Raw genomic sequence first — 16,284 nt, 5'->3', positions numbered from 1 at the left:
CCCCCTCAGGCTGTGGAGGCACAGTGTGGGCACAAGTGTGTTTCACTTTTGATGCTGGGATTTGTGTGTAAGGCTGTTCATGTGTGTGTGTGTGGTACATGACAAAAGCAGCAAGCCTAACCTTTCAGAAATGGTTCTGTTTAGCTACCTTGACATCTTTGCTCTGTATCCACTTTAATAGGTGTTCATAATCCCTATTCATTAAAATAGCTTACTCCTCCAGATATATAAAGTCTGCAGACTGGGTTAAGAGGCATCCATGTGTGTTTAAAGGTCAGAGCCAAATGTGTTCACGAGTTACGATTTCTAAAATTGCTCAGCTTCACACACAAACCTACAAACTCATAAGCGTCTATGCTCCTTATTTTCTATCCTCCTTGCGTACACACCCTCTCTCCCACCCCCTCTTTGCCTTCTCTTTTCTACTCAGGTCCCCCTCCTCCCTCGCTCAGCAGCAGCTAGTGGTATGCTCCAATCGTCTTCGCTCTTCTCCCTTCTCTCTCTCTCTCTCTGCACTGTCAGCCTCAGCAGTCTCCACACCACAGCGAGACACTGGTGCAGCGCTGATCCCCCCACATGCACGTGCATGATTTGTGAGTGGCAGGTTCTTAAAAAAAACAACGCTCAGCACCGAAGTGTGTACAAGTGTGCATGAGAATGTTTTTCTGAAGCATCTTTTTGTGCCGAGGAGCATGTGTGCTGGCCGAGAGACAGTGTGAGGATGCATGGTTGGCAGGTGTTGTCGTGATCGGTGGAGTTTTTGGTGTACTATCGTTGTGTTGTCTGCCTTCCCCCTTCTCCTCCGATTTTGGTTATCCTGTGAGGACAAAAAGCATCCTGCTGGGATGTCCACCTCGCCTGGTGCAAATGATGGGAGCCAAAGGAACTCTTGTAAGTGACTTTATTTCATCTTTTCTATTCGAGGGTAGTGATCTCTGTGTTTTTCCAGGACGTCAAATATCTGATTGGTGCTGATTTTATGCGAAAGAACCTTCCTTTTCCCATTCAAATAACGGATGTTATTTTGAAGGGAGGCCTGGTCAAGACAAAAACAGGACATAATTTAAGTAAATGTATTTTACCGTTAATGCATCGCTAGGGAAACAAAGACTGCACTTTTTACTGACAGTAGGAATGTAATGTCTGCTGATGTGTGAGATTTGGCTTGTGTGACACTGTACTGTATGTAATTAAGAAAATGATATGTAAATTAGTAAAAGTGAAGTAGTCCAACGTGTACAGACTGCTACATGTTTACATGATGCAGCGCTCAGAGGGGTGTGTAATGTGGGAGTCCGTGCGTGTGCGTGCGAGTGTGTTTCCACACATCCTGGAGCTTCTCCAGCTGTCGACGTATCGGGAAAGTGCCGTTCGTCGACTGACAACCAAGACAGCTGTTTTTTCTCAGGAAAAGACAAGATGCTGATGTCATTCGTTACCGTCGAACTATCAAGTATTTCATTTTAACACCTGTGTTCGGTGTAGTTGCTGTTAAAACTTATTTATTTTCTTGTGTTTTTGTGTTTTGTTTTTTTAGAATAAGCTTAAAAACTCATACGATGTCATTTTCATAGCGTAAATTAGTTTCCTTTGTAAATGTGTTTGTACTGTATCGATAGCTTTAGCTGTGCAGGGCAGTGCTAGGTTGTGGAAACAAGAATATGGCTATACCGTGTATTCAGTGGGTGAAAGTGTGTGGGACTCATGTGCGTTTTTGTGAGTTTTAATGTTTGACTTCATTCTGGCTTCAAGTAACACACACACACACACACACACACACACACACACACACACACACACACACACACACAAAGGATTGCTGTACTGTAAGTGGGTAATTGATAATACGAAGTGAGTCATTTTGACTCATTTGAAAGCTCAGTGGGAACACACACACACACACACACACACACACACACACACACACACAGGAATACATTGACTGTCTTGACTGAGGCACAGATCACAGCTGGGAAAATGGGCCTTCTCTTATTGCTTTCATTATTATTGCACCATCCCCCTCTTCCTCCTTTCATTCCCCTTCTCCTCTGTTATTTTCAGGATGTTATTTACTGTTCAACCTTTCATAACTTGCCTGGAAACCTTCTGTGTGTCTGGGTGATGCATTAATGATCACACAATGACACACCCACCCACAGTAGGTATCAATTGTGTGTTTGCGACTGAGGGCTTTTTTTGTATAATTACACTGTTGTATGTTCTTTTATTTGGCTGAGTAATACTGAAGCCTCCGTTCTGCTCTTTCATGTCTAGTTCTTGGTTGCTTTGTGTTGAATTTGACCAGTTTGCTCCTTGTCAAGGCGCATCCATCACATTACCTTATCACAGAGCCGTGCTTTCAGAAAGAAATATCAAGTGACTGCAGGCTATGATTACTGATTTACTAACCATAATGTTACATAACCAAAAGCAGCATCTGAGGACACAGTGTAACCTAAAGAATAGCTTTTAGGAGAAGAAAACCACAGATTGAACAAGCGAAAAGGAAAAGATCTTATATCTAAGGTAGTATAAATAAAGCAGCCAGCGTGCTTGTGATCATGAAATACAAATTTAGTGCTCACTGCACTGAATTTATTGATTAAACCCTGAAAGCAAATCATCAGAGATGATACGAAGAGAGAGGATACTTATGAACTATTTATGGACTTGTGTTTTTCAGAGCGTCTTTTTTTCTAAAGTGGCAGTATTTTTATCTGCATCCTGTCATCTTGACTCAGTGTGATATTATCAAAGTGTAATGATGGTGCAGATCTCTTCTATCCTCGTTAGTTTGTGTCCTCTGTAAAGGAGCAACAGCAGGCACCTGCCACTGAGATGGATGTGCTGTGTCATCACTTCCTCAGCCAAATGATGGCTTACCTCACCTCTCTGTTCCTCTCCGCTATTTTCCCCATCTACTCACCTCTCTTACCCATCCCCACCTTTCTTTCTCTTTGTGCACGGTTACTGTACACATCTGCTCTCTTCACCACTGGTGTCCTTAATCTCTTCTCCTCTGCCCCCCCCCCTCGCCCACTTTATCTAGGTTCACATGAAACTTTAATTGCATGTAAATCAAAGCGCTCCAGATATAATTAGTCTTTTGTGCTGCTTTAATAAGGAGAGTCTGCACTATTGAAATATGGTAGAGTAGCAGACTCCTGCACTATCTCAGATAGCTAAAGCCACAGGGCAAACTCAAGTTTTAATGCTGAAGGAAGTGACGTGAACTTTTGAAGTGAAGGTTTTTAGTAACTTAAAAAAAATGTATTCCTGGTGTTTTTTGGTTGTCCTTACTAGTGTAGGGTTGATCTTCCTTGTCCCTGCATAAAAATCTGTTTATGTTCACCAAACAATATTTGATAGGTAAATGCTCATTAAAGGTATCAGTATTGGGACTATGTGTCAGAAATATTGGATTTTAAAATATTGGTGTCTACTTTCAGCAGAACGGGAATGTTGGAAATGTGACAGCGAGCAGGCAGCAGCACAGAAGGTGGGAATTTTTCATGCTGAACCAATTATTTGCTCGTGCTAAAAAGTTAAAGCTCTCTAAATGACACGATTGTTGTTTGAATCTGGCACTGAAACGAAAATGTCTCCAGTGAGTAAGACACTGTAACTGTATGCTTTTATTTTTGCATACATTTCTCCTCCTAGTTAAACTAAAAGCAGTTAGCTTGTGAATTATTAGCATATTCAAACATTAATCACAGAGCTTATAAACACAGAGTCTGTGCACGCTGACGTGTGTTTAATTTGTCTGATCATTGTCAAAGACGGCCTTTGAGATTAGAAGAGATCAATATTCACTTCAACTGACTCCTCTTCTTGTTGCTTTGTTTTTGCTAAATGACAAAAAAAAATTGATTATTTTTAGACCTTTTTCATTGTTTTCACTGCTAGTCATTAAGCAAATAGGCTCATATTTGCACATTTAATAGTCGGGGGGGGTGTTTTTGTTAATTTACCCACTTGTTGTTGAGTCACACACATGTCAGCCACGGATATGCAATATTTATGACATCTCTCTGTGTGCTCCAGGTTTGTTTATTATCCTTTTGTCCCCCTCTTCCTCCCTCCCTCCCTCTTTCCATGACTCGTTTCCACCTTCCTTCTTTCCAAGTCATGTCCACCTGGCTTAACAGGTGTTGCTGGCAAACCGTTAACAATATGTCTCCTCTAGTAACACTCATAAGTTTACTCATCTGTACTAGAGAGACCGCTTACAGTTTGTATCTGTTGCATAAATTGTAAATTGGCGATTTTTAATGTTTTCATTTGTTACTTTGTTATGCTTTTGTATAACATGTTCAATTTAATTAGGCACGGATGGACAAAGGGACGAGGGAGACAATAAAAAAAGCGAGACAACATTAATGGGGAGTAAAAGGAAGACGAGTACAAAAACAAAATGACATGAACAATGAAATGATAGAGCAAACAAATGACACTAAAGAAAGGAGAGAGCAGCGAAAAGGAAAAGGGATAGGATTGAAAACAGGTGGAGGGTGAAGGAGAGTGGATGATGAGACATGCAATTAGTGACTCGAGAAAAATAAGAAGAGATTAATAGTAGAACAGGCCTTTAAAGACTAAATCAAATCGGGTAATACAGTAAAGAAACAGAATATTGATGTTTTAGAGCAAGACAGACACAATGTCTGGAAGTCTACTAATTGGTGCTGGCTGTGGTGGTGAAATAGAGGAACCCAGCACTCCTCCTCTACAGCCATGACAGGATCTTTCATTAATTTACAAATACCGACAGATAAAAGTGAGAGAACCATCTTGTCACACACGATGTCCTATCATTACTGTAGTTGTGACATATTTTCAGAGGTTTTGGCTTAATGCACTGTGGTTTAAGTGATTAACCTACAGAGCATTTAACACATGTAATATTATTACATAATACCAGAAGCTCTTCAAGCCCTTTTATATGTGCTGTCATATGTGCTTGTTTTTAATTTGGCATGCTAGGATTTCTGCTCAGCCGTTTGAATTGTTGAAACATCTCAGCACATTAAGAAGATATCGGTTGTTTGGTTCAGAATGTACAAAAAGAGGATCGCATGCACTCTCGTCAGGCCATGTGTGAGTTAATGTAGATTGTAATGGAGTTGTATAATCTTTCCGTTACCCTTTTTTAGTATCACAGCTACAAATAAGCTCCTGTTGCTTATCATGCTGAGAAATTATACTCTGAGCTGCGTGACATGACAAAGGAATAAATACTTAGATCCACACAAAGCGTAATGACTGTAATTAAAGGGACAATAGTGACTGATATATAATTTTACACACTAAGGAAGTGCGAGAGGGATGAATCTGAATTTAAGCTGTCAGGTGATTTCAAACACCCTCGCAAATGTGCCTGGCGGTGATGTAAAACTCAGGGACGAAGATGACAAGCTGCTTTAAATTCACACACACACACATTGAAGAGATTAAAAAACACCGTGCATTCTCATGCATAGAGCATCTATCCAAATGTGAAATCTCTTTTCTCATTGCACAGAAAAGAAGCACGTGTAATGGGTGTTTTTGTTTCAAAACCTGGTCACAGATGGTTTAGAAATTGCATTTTCCATCACTGTGTGAGGTACCTCAGCAGGTGGGTTATCACTTTTTTCCTCTTCTCTCCTCCCACCCCTCTGGGAAATGGGCAGAAAGAGGATCAAGAGAAAAGTAATGGTGTGGTCAGACAGCTATAGAGAAGCTCTAATTAGATCCATGGTTGAACAATTAGTATTTGTAGGCCTACCAAGGAGAATCTGTCACAGTTTACTTCCTCTTTTACTTTGTGCTTCTGTATTTCTTTTCTGTACATACTGTAAAGACAAGTTCCTCCACTTCCCGTTTTCCCTCTTTGTTTTTATGTTTTTGTGGATTTTCTTAGCAGAAAAGAAATATTAGGCCATGTGCACATCTGTGTCGCTGAATATGCATCAGCATGCTGTGGATACTCATTTATGTGTGCATGTGTGCGCGTTTGTGGGGGTGGGACCAATGTGACACTCCTGCTGTAACACCAAAACGACAGATAAATTGACAAAACAGCACAGTCACTAAACGAATAAGCAAGCGTTTCAAACTTAGCAGCTGATGCTGTTGCTAAAACCTATTGCTGCTAAAGGTATTGTCTAAATATGCTAATATAAATACTGAGCTTCTGCAGTAATATTTGTCAGTCGTCAAAACTGTATAACAGAAAAAAAAAAGAAAAACGTAATTAATAATTAAAACAGGTCTATGTGTCACAATAAGTGTAAATGTCTTTAGATAAAAATCTAAAGACTTTTAGATTTTTACTTTCAGGAAGATAGCCGGGTTGGCCCTGGGTGTGGGACGTGAGTGATCATTTATGTGCTGCACGTGCTTGAGAAGGAAGCAATGTCATCAGCACAGAGGATATAAAACCCAGTTTTATGCAACATTCTGACAATTTCTGCATCTCCTCATCTCTACACAGCTGGTCCAGACAGAAAAGGCTAGCGACAGATACGAGACAGGCAATAATAGTAACACTTGTATTTGCTGCAGATCTATGTGATCACACATGTGTTGGCAAGAGAGGGATACCCATTGCATCCATCTACATTAATAAGGTCTGTTTGCAGATTTCTTAAAGACTACAGTAGTTGGTGGTAGTTGGTACACTGCTTCATTGAAGGTTAGCTTAAAATATTATGTGCTGACAAACTGTGAAGTTATTCAAATATGAATGTGTTTGACTTGAGGCTACAAGGTATACATTTTTGAACAGCAGAATTGAACCACGTGATCATGATGCACTCTTAACAGCCGCGGGACATACAGTACTAAATAGATGGTACTGCACCAGGCCACGGGCAAAAGAAAGTGAAACACTGGGAAAAAAGAAAAGATAATCAAACAACGAAGTACAGTTTGGGGTAATAAATGCCAGAGGGGCTTTATATGTGCAGTTTTATGTCATCATTGTGCAAATACTGTGGCCAAGATTAGGCTTTTACAATTCATGCTGCACACCACGACTGCAAATAAATGAGGATGTGAACGACAGACAAGAGCAACAAAAGAGGGATGAAGAGAATACTTGAAAAATAAGCAGTGACAGAGAGGAACTGGAGCTTAGCAAAAACAAAGAGATGTTGCTGATAGCTTCTGATATCTCTGTCAGTGTGAGAAAAACACCCTTGAACTTTTTAGTGTAAGACTTCAGCACAGATGAAGACATGAGCTCTCTGCTCAGCAGTTAACCCAGGGAACTGAAAAAAAGAGAAAGAACTGGCACGACAGTGTTCGTAAAATACCTTTTGAGTTTCACATCATTATTATGACACCTCAGTGTCAATATGTAGAGCAGTGCATCGTAACTGTGTCAATAACATCAGCCCTACAGGCTGAAATGCAACTGTTTTGTTTAGGAACAAAGCCTTTCATTTCTGCTTATGGACCTGCTCACACTGCAAGTTTGCAGTGACATCAAAATGTCATTGAAATGGAAATTGCAGTGAATTATGCAGAAGCTGCTATGTCTACATTATTCTACAATGCAGGACGAGGTGAGCGCTTTGCCTCGACCTCAGTTCAAGCGGGAAAACAAACAACTGTCAGGTTTTTTTGACATCCTCATCCACGTCGCTTTCGGTGTGATCAGTTCATGCTTAAAATTCCAGCCTAACGCTCAAAAACCAGCCTCGACGCACAGTGACTTCAGTTTTGTTCCCATAACTTGGTGAGTGGTCAGGTTCAAGCCCCCGCATGTAACAGTAATACGAATACACACAAACATTGACTTCCATTTCATCCTTAACCATAAATACTACTTGCCTAATTTTATAAATTAAATCTGACTTGATCCTCAAATTAAAACAAGTCTTGCCCTTTAAAACTGAATAAATAAATTAATGGGGACTTGCTTTTCGTCCCCGTTGAGAAGATGCATGGGTCCATGATGTCACTGTGTAAACACAAACAGATTCCCACAACATGAATCTTATCTGGAACACACACTCATATATACAGACAGATTATCTCAGTCTGCCTTTCGTTTACTCTGTCATCACAAGATGACAGCAGAGCAGCTCTTGAGATATAAAGGAGTCGCTTTTGTATATATTTATATAATAGTTGCATTATCCCACGTGGCTGCCTCTCGACCCAGGTTTATATGCACACATTTCTACCACGGTTATTCATAGACCTTTGTGTTTGTGTTAGCATGGGCTCCTACAAAGAAAGCATGAAAGAAAGCTTCTCAATCCATAAAAAGGAAATTCATCAACTGAAAATTACACAAAATAACACATTATGGTCTCACACGACCTTCAGTTTGTGTTCTTCTTGGACATAAAGACTTTAACCGAAACATACATAGATAAATCTCAAATGCAGTTTATATTTACCTTACTGTAAAAATGTATTGCATTCTCGCTTCCACCTCTCATCAAAAGCACTTGTCTCTCAATTCAGGTGACGACAGAAAAATATGCAAACTTTAAATAATAAAAAGACCATGTTGCGTATGTGTCAGAACACCTGCTCTGGTTGAGCACGACTGTTTGTCTTTAAGCTAATCTATCATTTATCAACATCTCTAAATGAAAAGACCTGCAGTACACTCGCTCCCGCTCTTGCACTGACATGAGTTCTGATGAAAAATTCATCAAAGAGAACATGTGTGTGAGCCTTTTCTGCATGGTGTGGCAACTCTGTTATGTATAGACACACATAACACAGGCCCAAAAGTCAGCGCACTGCAGATTTTTCACGCCCCTTATGTTATAATATAAGCTCTAGACAGTTTTAAAAAGAGACAGTCGTGTCAGGGGTTTAAACTGAAGCATGCACTGGCTCCACTTGAAACTTTGCACATCTATTTGTAAGACGATTTTTACATTTTTATGCTCAAGTCATCCCACATTGTGCTTATGCTTCACTGGTTCTGTGTTTGATGCTGTACTTGTTATGCATGTATAACTCCACACTGTCTCTCACTTGATTGCTATGTTATAGCACATGCAGCTGTTTGTAGCGGGCAAGTCTGTACTCTTATTGGGGATACTGGCAAAATGACATGTGTTTTAGAAGGTGTTATTCATCACGTATGGTATACCCTTTAAGTCTACTTGTGCAGCAGTGGGGCAGAGTTTCTGCAAAATTGGCTGAAAGGCTCAGATGCATGTCATCCCAAAATCTCTTTCACCTATACGCGTCTCCTCCCTTTCATCAGCTTTGTAAAATAGGGAATAATCATGGAAAGGGTCAATAGGTCATTCTGGAGTGGCGTCTTCACTGAACACTTGCGGTTGTGTTTTGCTGAAGTAAGACTGTAATTGCATAGAAAAAAGAGGGCACCCTTGCATAATGCATCAAAGCCTGCATGAAATGTAAAATATTCGCATATTTTATGGTCCAAAACAAACTCAGCTTGTGTACAGATTCTAAATATATGAGCAACATGCATCTATTTATTTTCACGAATCCCAAATAATCTACAAGCACTGTAGTTGATTTAACCAAACTACAGTCCAACTGTAATATTCTAGCTTTTGCATGTTCACAATATCAGCATTAAAAAAAAATGCTGCAGGGCATGTGGTCAGTGATTTTGCTGTGTATTTTAGTCAGTGCAGTCTTCCAGAGATTTTAACTGCCTTTTTATAATTGCAAGGGTCAGGTTGGCTAGGTTTCCCAATTTACACCCAGTCATTACCACTTTACCCATCATTAAAAAAGACATCACTCTTATTGGTGTGATAAAAGCTCCCTTCAAGGCAAGCAATTAACGCACTAGAAAACGCTCCTCATCCTCCGTTTCTTTCCTCCTCTTTTCACCCGCTCTTTTGGCCTCTGTTAAGAGTTCAGAGGTTTCTGTGATGTAAGCCTTTTTAATTGTCTCCCGGGGAGACGGGTAAAAAATTTTTTTATCTGTTTCGAACAGTACAGCATGACATAGCCATACTACGTGAGCAGATGTGCTAAGCCTTTGTCGAGGTGTCATTTGTGTCCACCGTAGTTCAGCTCCTTGTTGTTAATTGCTAAGAGCCGACTGGCTGATAAATGATTTATTTGGCAGAGCAGGAAGTCTCTTTGTCCCATATTTATCTCTGTGCACAGAGAAGAGTATGGGAAATGTAATTTTTTATTACTCATTAAGACACAGTTAATCTCCATTTGAAAATATGTGTTTAGCAGCATTTAAAATTGCAAACGAAGCAAGACTGGAACTGCCAAATCCTGATTAGCCCGAGAATTCAATATCCACTTACTAGGAAGCGTCATTTCTCAGACCTGTCGCGAGCATTATATCACACCGGGCGTTTGGTATAAAAGACAGGCTCGATGCAGTCAGCAAAATCTGCATCAGAGAGCGTGATGAGTGCTCGTGTGGGCAGTGCATTTTGTAGGCAAACGAGAATGTTATTTTTTAACAGATTGTGTGAGGCGGGTAGTTTGACATGCTTGTGAGGAGCTAGAAGAGCTGTCAGGTGTTGTCAGATGAAACAACTCTTTCTCCCTCTCATTGCATTTCTCTTTCACCAGATATGAGGAATGTTTCAAGGCCATGTAAACTATATATAGTGGTCTTATGTAACTGCTGCAGTTTGAAGAAAGGCAAGTACAGATTGTTAGAATTTGACAATAGACTGTGTAGAAAATGACTTATTATATGCTGGACAAATGCTGGATATGTCCCATATGCTTTTTAATTCTCTGTGGTTGACCCTATTTCGTTGCCCTGCTGGTGTAAACTTGGTCCTTTTAAGCATGCCTGTTGCATGACTTCATGTAGTATTGAATGTACGCATTTAAAGAGGCCAGATGCCTTACAGCAGTAGGAACGCATTTGAAAATGTCAGCTGTCAGCTAAAATATATTAATATTTTTTCATATTCTGTGCATACAGTGCATTTGTGCATACTCATACATGCTGCTTCGGGCTCTTTAGATGATAACATTTAGATTTTTGAAATATTTAACTTCATAGTCGCAGAAGAAAACAAAAAGGACCTCCCAGAGCTGAAGCTCTCTGTATCTGTGCAGCAACAAGACAGTTTTGTACACAAAGAGTCAGCTGAATACCACATGATGAACATGGAGTTTGTCAGATAATTATGCAGATAAAGCCTAATGCATGTTGTCTTTCTTCACTATTGTGCCAAGTCAGATTAAAAGTGAAATAGTAAACGCATCCTTTCATGTGTCATGTTATATAATTGCATCTGTGGGTGGTAATGTGTGTTTCTGCGTTTGCTTTGGGATGTACGTCTTTGTCTTTCAGCTTTCAACAAACGGTCTGTGCTCATACGTACGTAGATACTTTTATTTAAGCATTTAATACTCTGGTTATGCTTTGGACTGTTTTTCTTTTTTTACCTGGACTGTAGCTATTTTCAGTCCCTCAAATCATTAACAGTTGATACTGCTGGTGCTTCAGTTATTTCAAAGATAGTACTTTATTAGCCATCTAGGTTCTGACAGCTCTGGCTTTACCCCTTAAAACCTAGAGATTTTGAGATTTCTACATCAGTGTGATTTTAGTTATCCTCCTGAAAATTCTAAATAAATTGCACAATACATGTTCAGAGTGCAAAAAAATTGCCAGCTGTTGCAAATATGATACAAATGAAGACTCATATACAATCTTACATTTGTTCAATATTTACAAAGGTATCAGTAGGTTCAGTAAACACTCCATTTCCAAAACAATCTAATTTAATGGTTCATGCTTTAAAGGGTTGAGTCTTTGCAAGATCTCCTGCAGTGTATATAGTGTCGTTTTTCCAATATTTAACCATCACAAACCTTAAAGCTGGGGAGGACAGTTTGAGTTGAGTTGATAACTCGTAACTAATTCTAGTAATTTGAAAAATTGTCTTATTTTTGTAACAGGTGGCTTTTCAGAGAACACAGTCGCACAAAGTTGACACCTAAAGGACATTTTAACAAAAGCTCAGTGCATGTTCAGCCTTATCCGAACACATTCTGCAAGGTTAGACTCACATTTACAGATGTAACCTTCACCCCTCTCACTTGTGATTGGTACATTCCTAATTCCAGCGTGCAGCCTTCTGCTGTGAATCGTTGGGCTGCTACAGTAGCTGACACCTCTGATTTGCTGCCAGGCCTAGTCGTGACCCATTCGCTCTATTAAAGAGTGTGTGCGTATTCATGTGGGTATCTGCACACATTCCTGCCTGTCTAAGCAATTTGTCTCTTGTTCCTTTTATGTGACTAATTGACAGAAAACAGTAAAGCAGGTAAATAATAATGGCAGCTCGCTGTTTTGTCACATTAGTTAAGGATGTGTTTCAATGTGGAATCAGTCAAAAAGAATTATTCACATCAATTAGGGCCGTTTACTACACCATTACAGTCTACGTGGGGTCTCTGGAACGTTAAGCCATTTTTGGAATGAAAAATGTCCTGTTTTCTGGTAGAGTTTAGACTGTGAATGACTAAGCAGGAGGCAAAAAGCCCTCCTACAGAGCTTTGCCTTACATGTTGGTGTGCAGTTGCCTGGTTACATGTGTAGCTAGGAAAACTGATTAAATGTTTGTTGATACTCTCACTTGATTCAATATTCTACTGGTTACTGACAGAAACACTGACAAGAGCATTAATGTGTGCCATCTTAATTCATGTGGACAACGCAACCATTTAATTTCAAGGCTGGGGATCTATTCTCGGCTACTCAGGGAGGAGAGGGAAGCGGTTTCCTCCTCATGCTATATACAGTGGGAACAGAGTGTTGATGACCTCAACGGTGGATATAGTAAGGTGGTGGAAAGAATACTTCCAGGATCTCCTTGATCCCGCTGACATGCTTACTTTAGTGAAGTCTGGGGACGAGGGGTCGCCCATCACTGTGGACAATGAAGTAGCCAAAAAGCTCTCCGGTGGCCTAGGCCCTGGGGTGGATGTGATTTCCCCTGAGTTCCTCAAGGGTCTGGATGTTGTTGGGCTGTCGTGGTTGATACGCCTCTGCAGCATCACGTGAAATCAAGCCTCTGGATTGTCAGACTGGGATGACGGTTTAAGAAGGGGACTGGAAAGGGTGCTCCAAGTTCAGGAGCATTGCACTCCTGCTCTCTGGGAAGGTCTGCACTAGGGTGCTGTAGAGGCGAGTCTGCCCGTTAGTTGAACTTTGGGCCCCAAGAAGAACAAAGGGTTTGGTTTTTTTTGCTCTGGTTGTTGAACACTGGATCCTCTCTTTATACCCTTGAGGTTGTCTAAGAGTGCACAGGAGTTTGCCCGCCTAACCTATATGTGTTTTGAGGATGTGAAGAAGGCATTCGACTGTGTTCCTTAGGGCATCCTGTGGGGGTTCTCTGGGAGTATGGATGACTGGCCCATTGTTCTTGGCCATCCAGTTCCTGTACAGGAACTGGATGGCCAAGAACAATGGTGGCAGTAAGTCAGGCCCTTTCCCAGTTAAAGTTGAGAACCAGAGGGAGAAATTGCTTCCCCAAGTGTAAGAGCTAGAGAATCTCAGGAGATTGACAGATGGATGCAGCAGTGAAGCAGAACCTGTATCAGTCTGTTGTGGTGAAGAGAGAGCTCAGCGTGAAAGCAAGGCTATCGATTTAGCGGAGAGTCTATGTTCTTATCCTGACTTGGCCATGAGCTTTGGGGAATGACCAAAAGAATGAGATTAGACTGAAAATGAGAGAAAAAGCATCCAGTGAGAAAAAAACAACTGTAAAAGACCCTTGGAAAGCCTGAAGAACTGTTGCTCAAGATTATATTAAAAAATGACAAAGTCTGAGTCCTTGGAAGTAAAATATAAAGAAATGAGCGTAGCTCAAGACTCAATAATATGTTAAATAGCCCAGGAGAAGTCAGTGAAAAAAATCTACAGCACAACACGTTCCTGCCTCATACACAGTGTTTTATTGTTTTCATTTTGTCTGAGAGGCCCCTCATTAGATACCCATCAGCGACTGAGGCTGCTGCATCATTGCGAACACTTATTTGATTACAAACCAGTGAAAACTAGTTTCTGCGTGCTCGCCAGCTGTGAATGCCTAGTGAGTAAAGTAACAGTTGTGTTTGTATGCCAGTACATTGGCATATTAGCAGAGACAAATTGACTGTAAATATTTTGAATCTGTGACGGAGACTTGTGATTTATGGGGAGGGAAAAGAGCTGGGAATGAGACATCTGCCCGAAACTTGATCCAAAATTTGGGCAGTGCAGATGTAGTAGAAGAGGATTTAATTTTGTTTCCATACAGCATCCCCATCCAAGATGCTTTTAAGTATAGCATTCCAGTCCATTTTAGTCACACACACTTTCTCCATACATGTACTCCATTTTTTTCTGTTCCACCTCATATTTATTCTGTGCACAGTAACATTTCAAAATACTGAATCTAAAGGTTTTTTTCAGTTGAAAGTAAACAAAAAACCACAAAGAAATCAATTGCCCACTGTAAGATTATGAAAGCATGAAAATAACGTGGTAAACTCCCCCACGCAGCGTGTACTCCACAGTGTAGCCCACACGGCAACGCGGCCCTCTCGCGAAAACATTTCAGGAGCAGTAGCAAAATGCTCCAAACGTTAATGTGTCACAAAAGCCGCACAATGATTCAATATCATTTTCCAAATGAATTTCCCTGGTTGGTAATAGAATGGGCCACACACACTTTATAACCATATTCATCAGTTTTCCACGGTTCAGTTAGGTTTCTGTGTAAATTAGGGCCAGCAGCAAACGTGGAGCGTTTTTGGAGGGAAAAAAATGTAATATTGCAGGAAGATAAATAGGCTTGTTCTTCAAAATATCAGAGACGGTGAAAGAGCTGCAGTTGCAATCTGAATCTCGTGTCCTGAAGCCAAAAGTTCTCAATAAAACACTTTTACACTGCAAAAGCACCGCTATGATTAAAGGCTGTAGGAGGCTGAAAATTACATTTAAAACGTGCTGTGGATATGCAAGACACCTAACACATGCACACAGTTTTGTCGTTTTTGAACTCTGCTATATCCTAATCAGATGACACGTTTTATTTATTTATTGTCATGTATGTTATGTACTGTAAACAGCAGATAAGATGAAACTGCTTCAAAGCTGTTAGCACTTGACTGAGAGGAACTTCATGAAGCCGCCACAGTCGCGTTTTAGACACGAAAGAAGAAGTAAATTACAAACGAGACCCGTAGAGAGTTGCATGCCTGTGTACATGTGGGAGTAGTAAGGGTGGTAACAGTGAGCTTGAGCTGTTTTAAGATAAAGGAAGTAACAGCGAAGCCTGCAGAGTGCATGCACATGTGTAAATCAACCAACAATGCAACTTAGATTATTAGAAGCCAGCAGTCAGCATCAGAATACAAACAAATCATCCAGTCATGGTGAGGTCACACTTGAGCCACATAGAGAGAGAGGGTAGTCATTATATGTGTTTTATTTACATCACGGGGGCTGCCTTTGGCGGAAACCTGAACACTTGAGAGATATAGCGAGGCGCACAGAATCTAAAAATACCACGGCTGAGGGAGCAGGGCTTAAGAAGAAGAATAAGAAGCAGTGGCTGTCTCTACTGTCAGCCCTGCCTCTTGGTGTTCAGGCTGTGTGTTGCTGTCTCAGAATGAAATATTAGGCCTTTATAAGCAAACGGAAACAAATCCATGTGAGACCAGACGGCTAATTTAACGTGACAGATGAAACAGGGAGGGTTTTACATCAGATATATTGAATGTTTGATCTGTTTAGCGAGTCGGTGTGATGTAAAGTGTGCGAAACGGCCATAATGAGATCGTGGATGGATTCTTTGAGCTCTAATCAAAATAACAGAGGAGGGGGGGGATCATTTGTGCTTTGAGTTTTATTCATGGCTGAAAAATGTCACCAGTGCTTTGTTATGACGAACTAAAATGCAGCTTTTTTAAAATATCTGTAGCGTCTCGGAGTAGATGAAACAGTTATTTTCATAAAGGTAACACAGACTTTGACATCAAATAGGAATACTGCACTTCAGTTTTACATTATGTGGCATCTCCAGCACTGCCGTTAAGGTCGTGCCCTGTAGCCATGCCCCTGTTCTCCTGTCATCTCTCTCCAAGAAAAGCTGGAACACAAGGATGAAAACGTTTCCCACCCACACGTTCTGCATCTCGCTGCCACTCCTGCATTCTCTTCATGTCCTCCTGTGTATCACTCTGCTTTTCTAGCGCCTCACACTCATGCAAACGCATATATAGAAGCCTCCGAGGACCGGTGCATAAACGATGGCTCCAGTCCCAGGCAGGCTTCACAGGCAAGCTGGCTAGCAAGTCCACTGACGC

General features: G+C 40.7%; 1 protein-coding gene across 1 annotated transcript in view; it reads left to right on the top strand.

The window, feature by feature from the left end:
* Positions 1-529: 529 nt before the first annotated feature.
* The window catches only part of dtnbp1b (dystrobrevin binding protein 1b), a 28,139-nt gene continuing 12,384 nt past the window's right edge, over positions 530-16,284 (top strand). The window contains exon 1 of the mRNA XM_086280121.1: positions 530-891. Coding sequence (XP_086136247.1) covers positions 726-891 — 166 coding nt within the window. The 5' untranslated portion in view covers positions 530-725. The remainder of the gene's footprint in view (positions 892-16,284) is intronic.

The sequence above is a fragment of the Aulonocara sp. 'chitande type north' Nkhata Bay genome, linkage group LG22 (genome assembly GCF_057382095.1).
Source record: "Aulonocara sp. 'chitande type north' Nkhata Bay isolate Kocher_YH1m ecotype deep benthic linkage group LG22, A_spYH_male_GT1.1, whole genome shotgun sequence".
In the NCBI taxonomy this organism is placed as follows: Eukaryota; Metazoa; Chordata; class Actinopteri; order Cichliformes; family Cichlidae; genus Aulonocara; species Aulonocara sp. 'chitande type north' Nkhata Bay.
The sequence above is the reverse complement of the archived record's forward strand: the minus strand, read 5'-3'. Positions and strand labels throughout refer to the sequence as shown.